The sequence below is a fragment of the Polyodon spathula genome, chromosome 1 (genome assembly GCF_017654505.1).
Source record: "Polyodon spathula isolate WHYD16114869_AA chromosome 1, ASM1765450v1, whole genome shotgun sequence".
NCBI lineage: Eukaryota > Metazoa > Chordata > Actinopteri > Acipenseriformes > Polyodontidae > Polyodon > Polyodon spathula.
In genome coordinates, this window is record NC_054534.1 from 79,486,888 (window position 1) to 79,505,739 (window position 18,852).

Here is an 18,852-nt window from a genome sequence, read left to right on the forward strand (position 1 = left end):
CCTGATTTTTTTTTTTTTTAATATTTATTCAATCCCAGCTTTATATAAACTGGATGTTGAGGCATAAACATAGTACATTTCTACCATTTTCAACAAAAATATAACCAATATTTACAATTATTGTATTAAAAATACAAAAAAAAGGGATACAGACTCCACCAATTGTCTTTCTAAAAGACATACAGGTACAAGTAGTATCAAAAGTATGAGGAAATCACCAGTTAAATGTACATTTTGCACTTGACATCACAGAACGAACTGAGATTAGCAGTTCTATGTACTACAATTACCTAATGCTTATACATTTTTGTGCAACTTGTATTAGAACTAGAATTCTGTCTGCCTATATGCACACAGTCTCCATCGACCATATAATGAAACTGATTAATGCATATTACTGTTAAATTACAAATGCATAATTAACAATTTGATATATCAGCAAAGTGAAAAAAAAAAAATACATGATCTTAGGGGAGCAAAATATTAAATAAAGCACTGATGTTATACAATACAGTGAAAAAACACTGCAATCTCTTTTTTAGTTTAATCTATAACTTCACCTACTGATCAATATGATCAGCCGAGATTAATGAATAATAACAATAACAACAATAATAATCATAATAACAAAACAACAAGACTAGCAGTTCCTCACATTTGAGTACTACCTAAATTGGTAGCCTTCAGTTTTACCGGAGTCTGTGCAACGACAACACAATACAAATGCTGTTGTACTTCAGTCATTAAAAAAACAGGGGTTAAATAGCAGCAGAGAGCAGGTTGTTTTATGCCAGCCTTTATTAGACATGCAGCTTAGTCTACTGTAGCAACTATCCGTTTAGTTTAATTCTGCAGGTTCTGCATTGCAAAGACTGTTACACAGTAATGAATCTGTCCTAAGAAAAGACTTGTTTGCTCCTTAATCTGACATGGTACACAGAAATTAAAAATGTACATTTTAGCTAGCTTTGATGCAAGATCAGAAGCTGCCTTTCATTGCAATGTCATCCAGTTTATTATTTATGTTTAAAAAAAAAAAAAAAAATCTTAAAATGTCTAAAATAATACTGTTATTATGGAGACAAACACATTTGTTCTCTAAGTACAACATATAAAACTGCAACATAAAAACTAGGTAAAATCAGAATGATAATCACTGTGTCCTTGTTTGCAGAGTTGTGCCAATAGTGTGACCTTAGCTTGTCTTGATTTAGGGTGCCACAATTCTAGTCAAAAATCTAAGAGGAAGCTGTAAAACCATTATAGGCATTAATGTTTGAAAAAAGTGCAGCCAAAGCGTGACAAATCTGGATGAACTGTAAACAGGGAGGAGGATCTTGGAATGGTCCTTGTTGCGGACAGTGATAGGGGTAGCTTGTTTTCTGCGCTGCGCTGTGCATTTTCAAGCGACACAGTTTCCAAAGTGCCAAGGCGTTTTTCTTCACAGTATTTTACATGCGGGGTACACAATGCCCCATGCTGCTTTAAGGCAGGAAAGGAGGCGAGTGACATCCACCAAACTAATAAAGGAGGTCCGGGGCTCCAGTGCCTGTTGTGCTCTCCTACTGGATGGCATCACTGGAAACAATATCCAGGAGGGGGCTTGTCAGACTGCAGACACCTGTTCATCTTCTAGTAGAAAAAGAAAAGACACATTCTAATAAGTAAAGGAATAAAGCCTTCAGAACCACGAACACGCAATGGCTACCTTGAATCATCAATCAAAACACTCACCAATTACATGCAACAGCATCACTTACTAGCAGATGGTACAAGGAAATTTTTTTTTTTAATAAATTAATGCACATGGCCCAGATCTTCTGTTAAGTCTGGCAATATGTTACACTACAGGGCAATTAGGAAGGAAATACAATTTAAAAAATAAAAATAAACTCCATGCTATGAGTTTCAGGATGTGAACATATCCTAAAATTTGTGATGAATTTGTTGCGTCAAACAACATATTTATAATATCTAAATGGTAATTAACGAAGTCAAGCAGCCAGGTTAAACCAATAGAATAAAACACTGCCTTCCTAAACAACCGCTGCCATGATTTTGATACTACAGGACCTGTTGGGTGCAGGTCATAGTTCATACAGGGGATAGACAAATTTGTTAAGTAAGACACAACATACAAATAAAGAAAATAAATGATTCTAGGCTTTCACTTTCTACCTTGCATGCATGTTTTACAGCAATCTATTATTTTACCTTCCTGTCTGTTATTCATGACCTGGCTGTCTCATGTGCATAAGCCAATGTCTTTCTCATCGGAATAAGTTTTGGACACATGGACTCACCATCCTCCTCCTCAGCCGAGAACCCTTGGGACTGGAAGCGAGATAGTCGTGGGTCTACTTCGTTTGGTTTGTGCCATTGCGGTCGGCTCACTGGCCTGGTTCCTGGGTGACTGTGTGTCTGTTGGGGGTCGCAGGAGCGTGTCACCATCCGTGACCGCTGTAGTGCTACGTTGTAATCGGGGGGCTTCCTTCCTGGGTGTGCCTGGCCCTCTGGAAAGTCTGAAACTGTCAAGGCAGTATAGCCTGGTGGAGTCGGTGGAGGTTCACGATACCTGCCTTCCTTTCGTGCTGCAGTAATGCAATATATTATCATGAGACACAATCGATTGGTGAAAACAAGTAGACACACAAAGAGAAATGAATGAAAAAGCTGTTAAACACCAAAGTTGTTCCTGTAAAAGACTTCAAAGATTAGTAGTTACAAGGACCAACATCCTGCAGACAGGTTAAAAAATGTTAGATGCTCTGCTCTCAAGTTTATTAGCATGGCTTTTAATTGTGTTAACTATACGTCACAAATAAAGCATAAATGGCTGAGCCCAGAGCAAAATTCAATATACTGAAATACAGTTAAACACAGCATAAGCCCCTCTGCCTATATACAGTAAAACTTGTACAATCCAGCGCCTCTACAAACTGCATTCTGTATATGTCCACATTAATTTTTATAATCAAGTATGTTATGTAAATATTCACATCTCGCGACTATGGTACAGTAAAATATTAACACTAGTACCGCTATAGCCGTTTTTTGAACGGCTTTTGCAATTCAAATTTAAATATCTCTGCGTATGCGAATATCTCATGCATGTCCGTTCTTAAGTTTTACTAAACATTTGAATTAAATACCCACACGGTGTTTCAGCTGCAGAATCGTAAAAATGAATAAGTGATAAGCACTTGCTTCTTCAACTGCCAGACCCGCAGTTTATGAGGCATATTGAAATCGATACAGTATAGCCGACAATTTAGTCTGGGCTTTGAATCAAAGTCATTGTGAAAGAATGTATTATATACTCCTGTTGAGTGCTGAAACACTAATGAAAGTTATTCTATACATCATATATTATTATTATTATTATTATTATTATTATTATTATTATTATTATTATTATTATTATTATTATTAATTTATTAGCAGCTATCACAAAATATACACACTGAATCACAATACAGTGTGATATAGCTACACTATGTTTTTTCTTGTCTGCCTATCCTCTGAATAGAGTTACCACCAACAGCTCAAGCCGTGCGAGCCCCCCTGCACTCCACTACACTCCTCAGGCAGAATGGCTGTGCCACACTGAGCATGTACAGGTATAAAATAAATTTAAAAATTGCTTATTCTAAGCTCTCTGCACAAATCAGTGACCATCAGGACTGATGCTAAATGAAAGCTAGAGACTGTTGCACTTTACAATGCAACAAGTACGATGTGGATATACTGGATCAAATGGCACGGCTGTATTCTGTCAAAGGTGGTACTCACAGGTGGCCTGTGGCTAATTTTTATAATGTTTTGTACAGGTGTGCACCAGCAATAGAATTATTCAAAGGGATTTCATTTTGCAGCTAGCCCTGGAGCTACGGCAGAAACATTTTGAAAAAGACACAAAGGGCAAATGCCCCTCAACCTTCAGCCAGTGTTGCGCCCACAGACACACAGAATAAAAGACAATGCCAGGTTGCTAAATGCAATAAAAACAGAACTTTTCATGTCTGTGCCCGTTGTGAAAAGGCAGTCTGTGGCTGGTACAGTTGAAAAGCGTGTTTTCTGTGTAGATTGCTGCAATGTAACTCTGAACAGTCGGAGCCTTTGAACTCTGTTTCACTCAAATCGCTTTCACATTGCATAAGTTATGTTATATTTTTGTTTTATGCTATTTTTATAATTAGTTATTTATGTGTTATAATTTTATATGTTCATACAGCTTTCTACATTTGTTTACACAGAAGTTTATTGTGTAAAGTCTATTTTATTACAGTTTTTCATGTTTATGTATATGTTCTCTTTGAAAAAATAAGAAAAAAAGTTTAATTTTCAATGTAAATACAAAGTTTCTGCTGCAAATGTTATGTATGATGTTCATGACTAAAAGTATTTCGTTGTATCTGATTGTTTCTTTTTCATTTTCATATCGAAGCCGTTTTAAATGGAGCCGCACATTTTGTGGGTGCGGTGGTTGTATGTAATCCAAAATCTCGGCAGTTCTAGTGTTAAAGAAAGTAAAATGAACACAATCCTTGAGTTATAGGGTATACCTGGACAGTACTTACACAGCATGTACTGTAACAGGTTTTTAAATATTTGTCATGTATACATTTATAATGAGTAACATAAGGTCTATTTGACCCGCAGTGAGTAGCCTAAACCCAAAGGATCAATGGCTATTGTATCAGTGGCATTTTGATAGTGACTTGTTAATATATAGATTCTTCTTGATGTCAACATTTGTTATATATTTTTTTAATGTTTTTTTTTTTTCCTTATGTAGAATAATATGTACTCTTGCTTTTATATTGTTTATATAAGCTTTACACAAGTCATTATGTTTATGGATATACTTTACAGCAAGTCCTGTACATAAAATTTACTCTGTTAACTGTTGCTGAAAAACGATATATTTTAATCCAAAACACACTGAAAATAACATTTTTATATAAGGCAAAAATACATTACGAGGAGATTTATAAAAGTTATCCGAACTGCCTGGATAGACTCAACACATTAGTGCCTAAAGTATGGTAGATCTTCAAAAGATGTTCTAATCACTTACCAATAAGACTTTTTGCAGTGCCAGATGGTGCAGTTATATGAGAAGGTCTACTATGTTGTTTTGTGTCTTCAGAAGTATTAGACATGATACTGCTTGTTTCAGCATCAGCGTTAACATCTTTCCCACCCCTCCTCTTTATTGTTCCGGTGTCCCCCTCAGAGTCTTCCCCCCAGTAGCCGGTGGAGGATGCCCAGCTCCCTCTGCCTTGTCCGTGATCCTGGCTGTTTCGGCTCAGCTTAGAGCTGGAGTCTGAGTACATCATCTGGTCTATTTGACAGCCTGAAGCCCAAAGTCCAGCCCCTTCTGCCGAGTTGTCAAAATGAGGATGCGCAAAAGTCAGCGTTTCCCAGCTCCTCTGGTGTTGTATGGTTTGTATATTGTCATGTGATCCACTTGAACATGAAGTCCAGCTTCCTCGACCGCTGTCTGCTGCATCAAGCGAGGCTCGGTCCCCCTGGTCCTGGGTAAGTTCTTCTGAACTCGGGGAAGAGAGGACTGTAGCCCCAGGATACAGATTCCGTCCCTCTCGCATCAACGCGTATGAACTGAGAGGACATGGAATTAGAAAATAACGTCAAAAGATCTGGGCAAAATCACAAACATCTAATATAATGGGATGATAGAAAACAGAACGCAATTACATGTTATTTCCAAGAATAATTCAGCATGCCGATCACATGTATGACATTTTGTTTTGGGTAGTGGTGATAGAAGATACAGGTTGATTTAAGTTATGTTCTTACCCAAGGCTGTATTGATCAGGATCTATCGTGGCTCTTCTTTCCATCCTTCCCACACCCAGGCTGGAATCCACAACACTGACAGAGTGCCTCTGTCTCTTATCGTCATGCATGAGACCCGGCATTAAGTCAAAGGAGGAGTTACTAACAATACTGGAACGGGATGAAATTTCACTGTGACCTGAATCTGAAAAATTGTCCACAGTTCCACTTGGAGCCAACGTATAACCTTCAAAAACAGACAGAGGAAGGAACTGCTTAATTATAATTATTAGTAAATATTAAATACCAAGCGAATCTCAGTCCTAAGTATCAGTACCCTTCAGTTTGCCAAGCAGCTGCCAATGGTTGCAAGAGAATGAAATGGTGTCTCACCCGCTGCACAGTGAGTGTGTTTATGTAAATCCAGCAGTCACTGTTAGAACATACTGCCTGAACCAAAGGATTTTATCAATAAATCCTCTGTAATGCTGCAGTACATACATGCCTACAAAACTCCAGATAAACACTTGGTTTAACAAACTAAGTTAAACATCCCAATTAAGTAGCTGGGTTAGTGGGTCACAACGTCTCTGTTAACAACTGGCTCAGGTCTTAAAGCAAAAAGCACAACTATGAAATATTCACATCTTCTATCACACGGTTGGTCTCTCTTTACACATAGCATTGAAGCTGAGATCTCACAATAATCTAGAACTGTTTTGTGGAAACCCATATTTTTTGTGTGTTTAAGCAATGCTCTAAAACTTTAAAGCCATTCGAGTGGTGCTCCGCCTCTATAGTGTACCCCACCTATCCCATAGGTCTGCAGTGCATTGTTATTCCTGTTAGTGTTCTCACTTCCCAGGGAAGAGGAGGAGCCGGTTAGCTGACTGCCACCTGACAAACAGGATGAGAAAACAGCTTAGGCATCAACAACAGAAAAAACTCTGTTCCCAAAGGCAAAATGGCATACATATGTAACCCAGTTAAGTATATCTTAACTTATAAAAAGCTTCAAGGAACAATATGTATTAAAGTAAAAACTATTCTACTATTCTGAGTGATAACTGAAGCAACTTGTGTATTTCACGAAAGCTACAGCTAAAGACTTTTTAATTCAAGACCCGAGTCAGCACTTACAATGAAAAAAACAGGGGAACAGGACAATTAATGATCCACAGACAATGAAAACAATAAGCAGCGGAATCAACACCTCATCAATTCAAAATCTGCCAATATGTGCACATAAACACATACACTGAAACATTTAGGAGGGTGATCACAGAACAAAGGTGAAGGTGTGCACATTTTTTCTTTTTGCATTGCATTTTGAGCATACTGTGAAGTCTGTTTCAACATTTATTTATCAGCATGTATACTGTATAGAAACACGTGCAGACAGAATGCACAGGATCTATTTCCAAAATAATGACTTAAAGAAAGCACAATATTTCACTGTAAACTTCCAGCAGTGTTCACAGAGTGATTGAGAAAATCGCTAGCGTAATAGCGAAAGGTAATTGATAACTATTGAAAGATGATAACAGCAGAGGTCACAGCTTTAGGTGCCTACAACAAGTCACACTGCTTTTCACCTTGACAAAGCCTATTTATTGTGGGAAGGTTGTTCTCCTTGACTGGATTACTGTTCCACAGTAAATATTAAAATTGCATCACTTTAAGTCAAGCTCCATAGCATATAACAAGGTTCACTTCAGTATAAACGGTTCGTATTAAATGTCTCTGAATTAATCTAGAGACAAAAAACAGCGCCAGCTTTGAAATACTTCAGGAAATACTTCAGAAGTAAAATGATGCTGCAACAAGACAGGAAGATAGATAGTGAATACATAAACACAAAAAATATAATTGTGTTGTGTTTACTCTTCCTAGCAAAAAGCATGAAGCTCATCATTTTATTAAAATGCCTACCCTTCCTAGGTGAGCTTTGAGGGGATGTGGGAGGGGAAGGCAGGTGTGAAGCAGCATTTGATATGGTGTCCTCTGGTTGCTTTTTATGTCGGTCACCTGCTTCTTCTGACAAGGCCAGGATTTTCTTCAAGGCTTGAGGTGAACTGGTACCTTGTCAGAGGCAAAATAAAATCTATGTATTATTTCATTTACTCAGTACAAAAGTAAAAGCGTTTAAGCCTTTGCTTACTCTTAGGGAGAAAATGACAAGTTAAATGGGCTCAAGGGGAACTAAATTTGGTTGGGCAGACCCTACTCTTATTTACTTACCAAATGGTGGTAGATCCTTGACCGGTACTTTCTTGCGAGAGGGATAGAGTGAAACAGCAGGGACCTGAAGTGCCTGATTTCCCTTCTGCTGCTGCTGCTGTTTCTGCTGACTTGCCGCTCTAGGAACAACAGGAGATGTGTCTGGCTTCCCGCCCTTTTTGTCTCCACTCTTAGGCACTGTTACACAAAGAATGTAATTACAATGAGCCATGTGAATTCACAAACAATAACACATCAGAAAGATACATGATACCACTAGAGCGAGTGAGAACAAAAGCATTGTATTCTATTGAAAATATAAACTAAACCTGCCAAGTTAGTTGTCCACTGTAATAAGTCTGGTGTTACAGCTTTTGTCTGTGTATGTGCTTTTCCCACAAAGATAATTACAGTGTGCAAGTTACTGTTTTTTTTTTTTTGTTCATTTTTTTTTTTTTTAGTTTTTTAGTTTTTTTTACTAAAGCAACAACTTAACACAGGAAATGGTTCTTAACTCCCCAGCTTTTATTACGCTGTGAAAGATAATTTACCAAACTGTTAAGATATTTTGGGGCAGAGGACTCACATGTATTGGTGGAAGGCTCACACTGCAAGGAGATGGTCTGAAGGTTTTCTTCATTGGTATCCAGGGTCAGGTTTGACAGGTATTGCTTGACCTTGCGGGCCATCTGGGCATCCTCGTACAGCTTCTTGGCATTGAGGAAAGAGCTTCGACGCACGCGCTTCTTATGTCCTCCGGTCTGGACAACATCCAACACTGCAGAGTTGGTGGTTCCCTGGCTGAGAGATCTGGAATATGGAAAGAAACCAAAAAGATATAGGGATGTAGCTCTGTTCAGAAACAGAAGGTGAGGTGAGGTGAGGGGTGGCGCAGAGACTCAAACGTGCACCAAGTTGCATTAATCTCAGCTCACAACATTCCATGCCTCATTCCAGGAAATCAAATTAAAAGTAAAAGTTGTGGTACAGGTAGGGGAGAGAGCCACACTGCCCCCCCCCCCTGCTGTTTAAAATATACATTAGGATGGGATACTAATGATATAAAGCACCCTGCTTTGCTTCAACTTGGCAACCCCATGGTACACTAGGCTACATTTCTGCCAGGTGTCTTTTCAAGATGTGTTTATATAGCTACATAAGCTGGAGCAGGATTGAAAGCTCATGCAGTCAGAGGTTATTGTTACATTTAAGCTGCTTCTCAAGCTCAGGGATTTCATAACATTTAGGTTATTAATGGTTCTATTTTTATATATAGTAAGTATACATCAAGGCCTTCATTTTATGTCTTTATCAAGCTTTGAAGCTGTAACGTGACTTTGACTTTGTTATACTATTGATATGACAAGCCTTCAGCAAAAATTGATACTAAAAAAATAATCTACATTCAGATTTGCAAGTTCACTAAACAAGTAAGCACTCAGCAAAGCTTCTGGCATGTATTTACTTTGTAACATAAACAGATTTTTCAATAGCATTAGTATTAACTTGATAAGTCTGAAATGGAAAAAGTTCACTTTTTTATGGGTTGTTTTTTTAGTAAAGAGCAGCAGAATTTACTGTTAGTAGGTGTATACTCTATAGACCCCTATTTAATATCTTTATAGCTGTTAAATGTGAATGTATCAAATGAATGTATTTTAAACACAGTATTATCCATAAATGAGCTCTTATGCTTCTTAGATGCAACTGTTTTCATTAACTTAAGCCATAAGTGACATAAGTTTCACTTTTATATCAAATAAGCTGTCTAACATGTTTGCCAGAGCAGAAGTGTTAAAACTGAAAAACAAACAAAAAACAAAATCATCAGCAAAGCATCAGGAAATTAGGAGGCAGACAGAAAATGCAAATGGGCGGAACAGCATGTCGTCAGAGTGAAATTGTCACCAGACTTACCCAAGACTCCTCCATTTCTTCTTCCTGTAAGTGAGAGCCATGAGTAGTGAAGCATGGGTACAGGAAGGAAGACAGAAAGAGAAAAGGAAAGAGGGGAGGGAGAGAGAGATATCACAAGCTTAGACAGGAAAGATCAGAACCCAAGATGAGCAGTATCCAAGCTCCATGGACATATAAAAAGCCTAGGTGTTTCAATCACAATATTTTAGCATGAAACATTGACTTCAAGAGACAACAGCGTCTTTTACTCAAAGCAGTGAAACACATTATGCATAGCCTTGGTTCACAGGGATATTGAAGCAAGAAGAACCACCAAGTGGGACAAATTTCTGATTGTGTGCGTGTTCAAGCAATAATGAGCCTGACCTCTACAAACCTGTAGTAAACCCCTAATCTTTCTTTCAAATGAACAAATACAAGAATTTGAGTCATCGCACATTGGAAACATTAAAAACAATAAATGTGGAACAAAGGGTCGCTTGTGCTTAGTTCAATTACTCTATTGTATAAAGGTATTTCTGCAAACGTGTACAGTAAAACATTGTTTTATAAACATAACAGTATTTTCCCCAACCAGTAATGTACTATCACAAGTTAGACTTTGTCCTGTAGTTTTTCGATACATACCTCGTCCTGAACATCAGGGCAGGATCCATGTTAACAGAAGCCATCCGGCCAACATGACGTATCTCTTTTGCTATCATTCTTAGCTTCTCAAAATTCACCAAACCATCCACTTTGGAGTCATTGCCTAAAAATGGTGGAAAGATATCACGAACATTCTGATTTCAGAATATTTCAGGTGGATCATATTATGGTTAACATCCAATTATAACCGTATCATCACACTTAAATTCTTCAAAAGCTGTTTTTGCTACAAAACCAGTTAAATCAACCCCCCCCCCCCCATTATTTAATGTGTTTAACAAAACAGTGGTGGCAGTTTTGCTTTATAATACCTTCATGCAGAAATGTGAGATCCTTCTTTATTACAGGAAAGAGAGGAATAATGGGAGGCTGCAGATTCTGGCTGTTGAGGACATTGCGATATTTTGCCATGTTTCTGGAGGGGTCAAAGAGATCCTGCAGGTCTTGAAACAGCTTCTCATATTTGCTAGGAAGCTTTTCCCAGGTACCACGCAACCTTGATACTGGGGCCAAGTTTAATCCACTGCAACAGAATAAAAAAATGTGTTTCAGAACAAGATTTATCATTTCTATGAACACTATAAAGCTCCCCTAAATCGGCAATGCATTCTTCCCTCGGTTGTTCAATTTTTACCTGATGATTGCAAACATGGAGTTGAAGTTCTTGCACTCTCTGCAATGCAGGGCGATCTTGATGAAGTGTTTAATGATCTTCATCCTCTTCAGTTGGTTTTGCTCTCTCACGATCTCTGTGGCCACCCAGAACGTTTCCTGGTTGATGACCTCCTCGAAGTTCTTCAGGTTGGCAGAGCCTGTCTTGGACTTGAGCTTGAAGAGGTCATCAATGTACTCGGTGGGCTCAATGTTGCGGAACAGCTCAAAGTTCCTCATGGAGAGCTGTGTGGCCACTTCCACTGTGCTTAGCTGCAGCACCGAAATGTGGCTCTCCCGCAGCAGGTCCTGGGCATCCTCGTCTGAGCACAGCGTCTCTGTTTCCATGTTGTTCTTCAGGTAATACCTGCAACAATAGGAAAGGTGAGCAATTCTACATTAAAAAAACACCAAAAAATGAAACTCAAATGGAACTTTTATAACCCTTACTATGCAGGGCACACCCAACAACAGATATTACCTGGTCCCTGTTTTCAACTCATTTTATGACAGTCATAAATGATCACTTAGGTCAAAGGGAACCATTTATTATGCACCAAATAAAAAGCATAATTTTCCTTTATAAGAACAAGCTTTTAAGTTCTCTTCACATACCTTCTCTTTTTAGGTTGCCAATATACTTCACTTCCAGCAGATGGCAGTCTTTTACAGTGGATACTTGCTGCTGCCTGCTAATGCACCTGTTAGCAATGCTTTAATAAAGGGCACTAAACTCACAATGCAAATCTGAATACATGTGGACAAGAGGGTGACACCTTTGCCAGCTCAATAAAAGTCAGAAAACCAGCATCAAACAAGCATTAATAAGGAAAATAAACTGCCACTGAGCACTGACAGCTGGTTGTAAAACAAAAAGTTCCATATATATATATATATATATATATATATATATATATATATATATATATATATATATATATTATTATATATTATATAATATATATATCATAATATCATCGGTTATAGTATTACTCAATATTCAGTGCATGATCAGGTGATTTGATCCAACACATTTGCTGCACTACATTCAATATATGATCTAGAAGAGGGTTAGTAAATGATCTGCAAGTCATTTTAGTTTCTGTGTCATATTAAACATCCTTGGAAAACAACATCCTTCACTTATCCAATGAAAAAATGTACTTGGTCTCTGCATCACTGTGAGTTCTGGTTATAAATCTCCCTCTCGACCTGTGAGGGTGCTATATAGCAAAAGGAAAAGTATCTGGACGGGCTGGCCTGACAGTTTGTTTTTAAGGTCGGGAAGTCGGTCAGCCTGGATGGAAGCGAGACTCTGTTGCAGGAATGTATTGACCCGGAAGGTAAATGAGGTAGCAGCTGCAAGCTATAGACGCAGTTGAAATCGTTTACCAAGGGATCGTGCGGGGTAGCATAAAAGGGGCCAGAGAAATGCTAATATTTTCCTTCGCTTGGGGTTTGTGCTTTAAACCTGGAAGGACTGACAGCTGTAGTAGAAAGTGCCAAGGAATATTTGTGAGTGTTTGTTTTTTTTGAGTTTTAGAAATTGTCTTGTTTATTGTATCACTAGAAGGCTAAACACTTTCGGAGCTGTCGCTTTTGGGCCAGCACAAGCCAGAACTGCACTGCACGAACTGTCACCAAATAACCTGTTATCACCCACCACGAGCACTACTACACGCACCCGGGACTGGTGACCGTGTTTTAGTATTGTGGGTGGATAACATTTATTGTTTGGGACTGTAAACCCATTTGTTTGGCTCCGCGCATTACACATTGTTGTGTATTGCCGGAGCATTTTTCTTTTGTTGGTCACCAGACCCGGATTACAATTAAAACCCCTTTTCCTACCGGATTACAATTGTTTGCAATTCCTTTTGCACCGCATCACCTCTACACCTGTTCGCAATCACCGGTCAGAATTGCCACAATCACAAATAGACACTTTAAACATACTGACTGCAAACTGGACCCAAGCTATCAATTTGTTTACTGCAGGATCCTAAATAATGTAAACGACATCAAGGCTTTACATCCAGCCCTTTACCAATCAGTGAGTTCATTCAGACAATTTAGTCTTAACTGGTTTATCATTAGACTTAGGATCTCATTCTCCTACCTTCCACTGAGCTGTATTCTGTCTGCCAGTTTAGAGAGCTGATCGGGAAGCCGCCTTTGCTTGATGACACCTTCTGGGGTGACCGAGACTTCACACAGAGAGTAGGCCTCAGAGGCTGCGGTCAATGCAAACTCCCGGATAGCCTGGACCACGACTTCCTTGGCAGTTGTGTCTTTGCTGATCATGATATAGCGGCTCTGCTGGTCTGCCTTGAAAACCCGCAAGACCTGGTCTGGTAAATCTATTGTCGGCAAAAGAAGGTATCAGTGAATAGGGGACAAATTAATTATTGCCTTCATCATGATTCAGTTTAGTCAAACAACAAAGAATTCAATTTCAGATTTAAAACCTGTATTTACCCATTTTATTTTAACACGCCCAAGAAAAGCCCGGAAAGATGATATATAAAATATAAAATATATAAAAACCTTAGAAATCTGCATAGTGGCATAGCGATATAAAATACAGCAGTGTCCATGTAGGCCTAATCACTTAGCGGTTTAAAATGGCAGTTTAGCAGCATTTATTTTGTTGACACTCGAGTAGGACACTGCCAGAGCTAACATTTTATATTTAACGTCTGCAGTAATCACTGGACTGCCTTTAAAACAGTTTCAAATTACACAGCTAGAAAAGATAAGTGAATATGTGTAACAAAGATTTTTTTTTTTTTTTAATTGCATTTATTCTGTGCTTAATATCAACTTTATTCCTGTTAACATATTGCAGACTTAAACAGTCTCCACTGAAACTATTGCAGTGCCAAAAGCACAATCATGCTGCTTTTTATAATGGCGTTTATGCAGAGCAGAGTTTATGTAAGGTGCCAGGAGGCAAAAGGATCACCACAGTGCAGATTTTACCTTACCTAGTGAAAGGCTTAGTACATGTAAACCATGTGGAGCTATTTTTGCTTTGGCAGGTCACGCAATGGGTAGTTCCATAAGTTAGGGCATGCCCATTCACCTTTATTTTAAACAGTAATACTGCAAAGCTACTACAGCCCCTATCTGCAAGAGACATACATGCTTAGCATGGCATGAGAGTGCTCTTCATACAAGTGGTTTTAAATTATTTAAAAGAAGAGTGCATTAGTGAAGTCAAGGGGAGGTTGCCTGTTAACTACTGCATTATTAAAATTGATTTCTACATTTTATATGGGGCAAGACATAATAAAGCACATGCCTTCCAGTACAACATCTATGTAGGTTTACCATCAGAACAAAAGGTGGGACAAGGAAAGTATCCGATCGAAGAGTGAAACAGTAAATCCAGAAACACTACCCAATTCACGCTGTCATGCTTTGCCACAGGGCATGTATGTATGCCACTAAACTGTTATAAAAGTGTCCCAATCCCAACTGTCAATCGACAGAGAGAAAGTGTTAGCTTTTTGTCAGAGAAAAATACAAGTTGAAGGTAAGGCAAGCACCATACAAGAGGTTCCATGGCAAGCTACATGGTTTGATAAAAGCAAACGGCTCAATGCACAATTTACATTAAACAGGATTCAGATACTCACTACAAAAGCCTGTGGCTGAAAGAGGAGAACAATTAAATGTATAGTAGAAGAAACAAATTTTAACAAACTTAAAATAGAATATATTCTATTAGCTATACATTTCAATTTTCTAATTTCCACCATACTAAATATATTATTCTCCTATTCCTTCCAAAAGCAGCAGTATCTCAATTCCAAAACATACACACTCATACTGTGGGTATGATGCGCTCTGGGTATGAGGCGTATTTATGGCTGATTTTTCCCCACTTAGCCAGAGCTATAACACGTGCAGAAGTAATGACTAGAGCAGCTGCAAGTTCCTTCACATCCACTGGCTAAAAAAAGGAATGGCAGGTTAACCTTGATATAGAATTCTAAATTACTTCATCAGTGCTGCTCGTTGTCCATTAATCTCACTTATGGGGAAAAAAGCCTTCGCAAAAAAGGCTTTTAGGAAGTACGCCTATAGATGCAGATGCTGTTGATCCAGTTCATGTACTAGGATGTAAAAGCAACAACAGCATGTACTAAAGACTGTCAGACAATACTCGGGAGCACTTACCTGGAGGATTGCTGAAATCCAGAATGCGCTGGTGAGACTGTAACAGATCAGGGTTGCTAGAAGATAAGGTCCCGCTCACAGGCAATGCAGGGGGGATATGCTTTGACTGCCTCAGCCCCACGATGCTGTCATCCTGAGAGTGGCCAAGGCCAATGTCACTGGACAGAACAAGAAGTCATGAATACTTAGTTTGTAAAGATGGGCTTTAAATAATGTTCTGTTTTACAGTGCATGCCTAATATTAACACATGCCATACTTAAACTTGAATTTGTTATGGAAGTAGATTCGTCTAACATGTTTTCTGTAATATAAAAAAGCTGCACCTCAGTCACGATGTGCAAGACAGCAGATCTGAAATGCTCGGTTGGTATACATCACAACAGATAGATAGATTGGCTACCCAAAGCTCTTAGTATGCTCAACATGTATTTGCATTTTCAAATCACTCTTTATTGCTGTTTCACTTCAAAGTATCAGACTGCTTATTGCATAGCTACTAACATCCACGTTTAGTTTTTTAGTCTATATTTCCCCACTAACACCCTCTTCCCTGCATTTTTTAAAGTCTGCAGATGCAGAATTGCTATTATATTTCAGCTTTTAGTTTCTCTCCTCTACCCTATGCCCTATGGAAAACACATATGTTTAAATGGAATAAATGGTTCCTTTTATCAGAGGAATGAAATGTAACCAGTTGCTACAATACAGAAGACAGTTGTTACTAAGGTTACATATTGATGTATGGTGTGCGTGACCGTTACACCTCGCACAGTCCCATGTTGACATGATACAAATATTTTTGGAAGTAACCAACTAGAATAGCATGTTAGCGCCACATTTTGAAAGTCACATGCCACCTACAAATGTTTACAAAATAAAATAAAAATAAACTTTACTGGCAAAAACAAGACACTACTAAAATAGATTTTTCAAGGTTTTTAATTAATCTAAATAAAAATGCAACTCTAAATGCATCAATACTGAGTGTTTTATAGTTATGGATGATGTATTTGTATGTGAACAATGGGCTTGGACAGGACATTGTGGGTCTAACGCATAATACAAAGGCAGAAAGAGCCAAAACATACCTGTATGGTTTCTGGGGTAGAATGCTGATGCGAGTCTTGTCAAGTATTTTCTTTAGCTTGTTCCTTCCTCCTACAGTGTTGGCCTTAGCCTTCTTATTGGCTTTGTCAAAGCCGATCACCTGCTCAACGTCCACAGCCAGGTCTGGGATTGAGTAGCGACTTGCTTTCTTAATATCACCGATCTTGGGTAGATGGGGAGCACCATTCTTCTTTTCCTCAGCTGGCCTTGCTAAAAGTTCTTTAAATACTGTAACAATAACACACAAATAAGTCTTAGACTGCACAATGCTGGCTTCTGGGGTTTCTTTCTCAATGAGAGATGGCACCAAATCTATCACGCTGATCTCAGAGGTTATTCTTGGCAGCCCTGTGCCTGTTACATTTAAAACTAAAAATTGATCCAGGCCTTGACAGCAGCAGGTGCAATTGGATAATACTGGCCTTGTCATCAGGTGTCCAGTGTATGCCAATTTTATCTTTGGTCATCCACACAGTAAATAGAGCAAATAATCTAAGCACAGTGCCAGTTATAGATCAAACAGAAAAACTGCTGAATTCACCAGGGTAATGAATCAATATTGACCTGCATTTACTTTGTGCCCAAGCTAGGAAGCATCAGTAAATTCAAGAAGTATTAGGAGATCAAGCCCTACATCACAGGATGTTCTAACCCTTAATAATCACATTTTGTTTGTAAAATGTCTAAATTACAGGTCATTACAGGCTTGTTGTCCTTGTTGCATTTGCTTCTGAAAAGCATGAAACGGAATCGAAATCAAGGAGTGCGGGGTATAAGCAGAATTGACTCTGGTGTTTTTAAGCATTTTATGAACTTTCCTCATGCTATGTGCTGCAAGCAGACAGATTTACAACTTTACTAAATCTCAATACATAAAATAATAAAAAAAAACAACAACTATGATTCAGTTGTTAAGCACTTACCAAATAAGTTTGTTTTCACTGTGATAGACAGGTGAGTGTTGTTCTTCAAAATTTCAGTGGCTTTGGAAATCTGAACATTCTCAAAGTTTTGTCCATTAACCTCCAATATCTTAAAAAAAAAAAAAAAAAAAAAAAAAAAAAAACACAGCTTGGTTATGAAATATTTGTTATCTGTGAAAGGAACATAAATTGAGTTTGGGTGCACACTTCTATTAAACTTTTGTATCACCAAGCAGGTATGGTAGCAAGCATTCATTTATGTCTGTGTAGAAAAGACGGATGTAACTTTATCGTGTTTATGAGCTGAACTGCATAGTTACACTACATTTTATAGCAGATTTTATCGCATAACTTAAAAGAATACCTGGTCACCACGTTTTAGTCCAGCTTCAGCAGCTTTGCTCTCAGTTTCTACACTATCTATGAAGATTCCAAACCCTTTCTCTGACCCTCCCAAAAGGGTGAAGGGCAAAAGGGCCTCCCTGGAAGGTTTTGTTAGTGTTACTAGTCTTCGTTTGGCTTTAGCAGCACAGGCAATATTTAACAGTCTTAGATGCCCACACATTTTCTGCAAAATAGAGGAAAAAACAAGTTCAACACATGTACTGTACACACGTTTTAGTCAAGCACATGCATACCGAAACAGGCAAACTTTGTTTGGATTTTTTTTTTTTTTTATCTCGCCAAGGTTAGGTTATATAACCCTGAAGTATTTAATACAAACTTTTTGTAAATCCTGACAACTTTGTGACAAAAAGTGCTGAACTAGATCTTTCCAGGTTATGCTGAAGAATTGTGCAACTTCAAAAAGTGCTAAAAACACAGAAAACCTCACAAGTTTCATAACAAAAGGTCCAGTGTTCTTCAAACAATGTTTACTTGTGTTTCATAAGAACTGCCACACTTGATATTACATGTTTAACAGCTTATTACAAGAGCAAAGTTTGGTATTATTCCCACTGATAATCTGCCAATACCATGGAAAATAAGACCACATCAAGTTTGTTAAACTATTGAGAAAAAGACAACAAGAGCAGGATTTTTACAACTTCACAACGGCATTACACAAGATATCAGCTAACTGACATACAGGTAACACTGCCATAAAGAGTTTCCTGGAAGACACTAACTTACCTCTCTTTCTAAATTGTTTTCAAATTCTTCAAGAAAGTGAGTCATGGCTGGATCTCCTTCAAAGTCATTGAAGTGATTGTTTACCCACAGCAACACTACCCGTGTAACCTACAAAAACATTTATTTTCTAAAGTTAGTCAAGAAGCAATGCTTGAGAAACCTTGCCTCCAAACAGGACTCCACGGACAATAGGTACATGTAAGGGGAAAATCAATTTGAAAAAGTATTATCTTGGATAGGAACAAGCTTTCCTTTCACCTACTA

The 18,852-nt window shown here is 38.2% G+C and overlaps 1 protein-coding gene across 7 annotated transcripts in view; it reads right to left on the reverse strand.

Annotated features, from left to right (window-relative positions):
* Positions 1–39: 39 nt before the first annotated feature.
* The window catches only part of rapgef2b (Rap guanine nucleotide exchange factor 2b), a 149,547-nt gene continuing 130,734 nt past the window's right edge, over positions 40–18,852 (reverse strand). For 5 of the 7 annotated variants that reach the window (XM_041263334.1, XM_041263318.1, XM_041263298.1 and 2 more), the window contains 17 exons: positions 18,589–18,696; positions 17,819–18,022; positions 17,455–17,563; positions 16,513–16,759; positions 15,424–15,581; positions 13,358–13,598; positions 11,222–11,605; positions 10,899–11,110; positions 10,567–10,690; positions 9,940–9,963; positions 8,609–8,832; positions 8,044–8,220; positions 7,735–7,884; positions 5,824–6,049; positions 5,081–5,625; positions 2,304–2,591; positions 40–1,632 (listed from right to left, as the gene is read on the reverse strand). In XM_041263334.1, the coding sequence (XP_041119268.1) occupies positions 1,607–1,632; positions 2,304–2,591; positions 5,081–5,625; positions 5,824–6,049; positions 7,735–7,884; positions 8,044–8,220; positions 8,609–8,832; positions 9,940–9,963; positions 10,567–10,690; positions 10,899–11,110; positions 11,222–11,605; positions 13,358–13,598; positions 15,424–15,581; positions 16,513–16,759; positions 17,455–17,563; positions 17,819–18,022; positions 18,589–18,696 (3,447 nt within the window). In that variant the 3' untranslated portion in view covers positions 40–1,606. The remainder of the gene's footprint in view (positions 1,633–2,303; positions 2,592–5,080; positions 5,626–5,823; positions 6,050–7,734; positions 7,885–8,043; positions 8,221–8,608; positions 8,833–9,939; positions 9,964–10,566; positions 10,691–10,898; positions 11,111–11,221; positions 11,606–13,357; positions 13,599–15,423; positions 15,582–16,512; positions 16,760–17,454; positions 17,564–17,818; positions 18,023–18,588; positions 18,697–18,852) is intronic. The other 2 variants (XM_041263307.1, XM_041263325.1) reach the window with 2 other exon arrangements.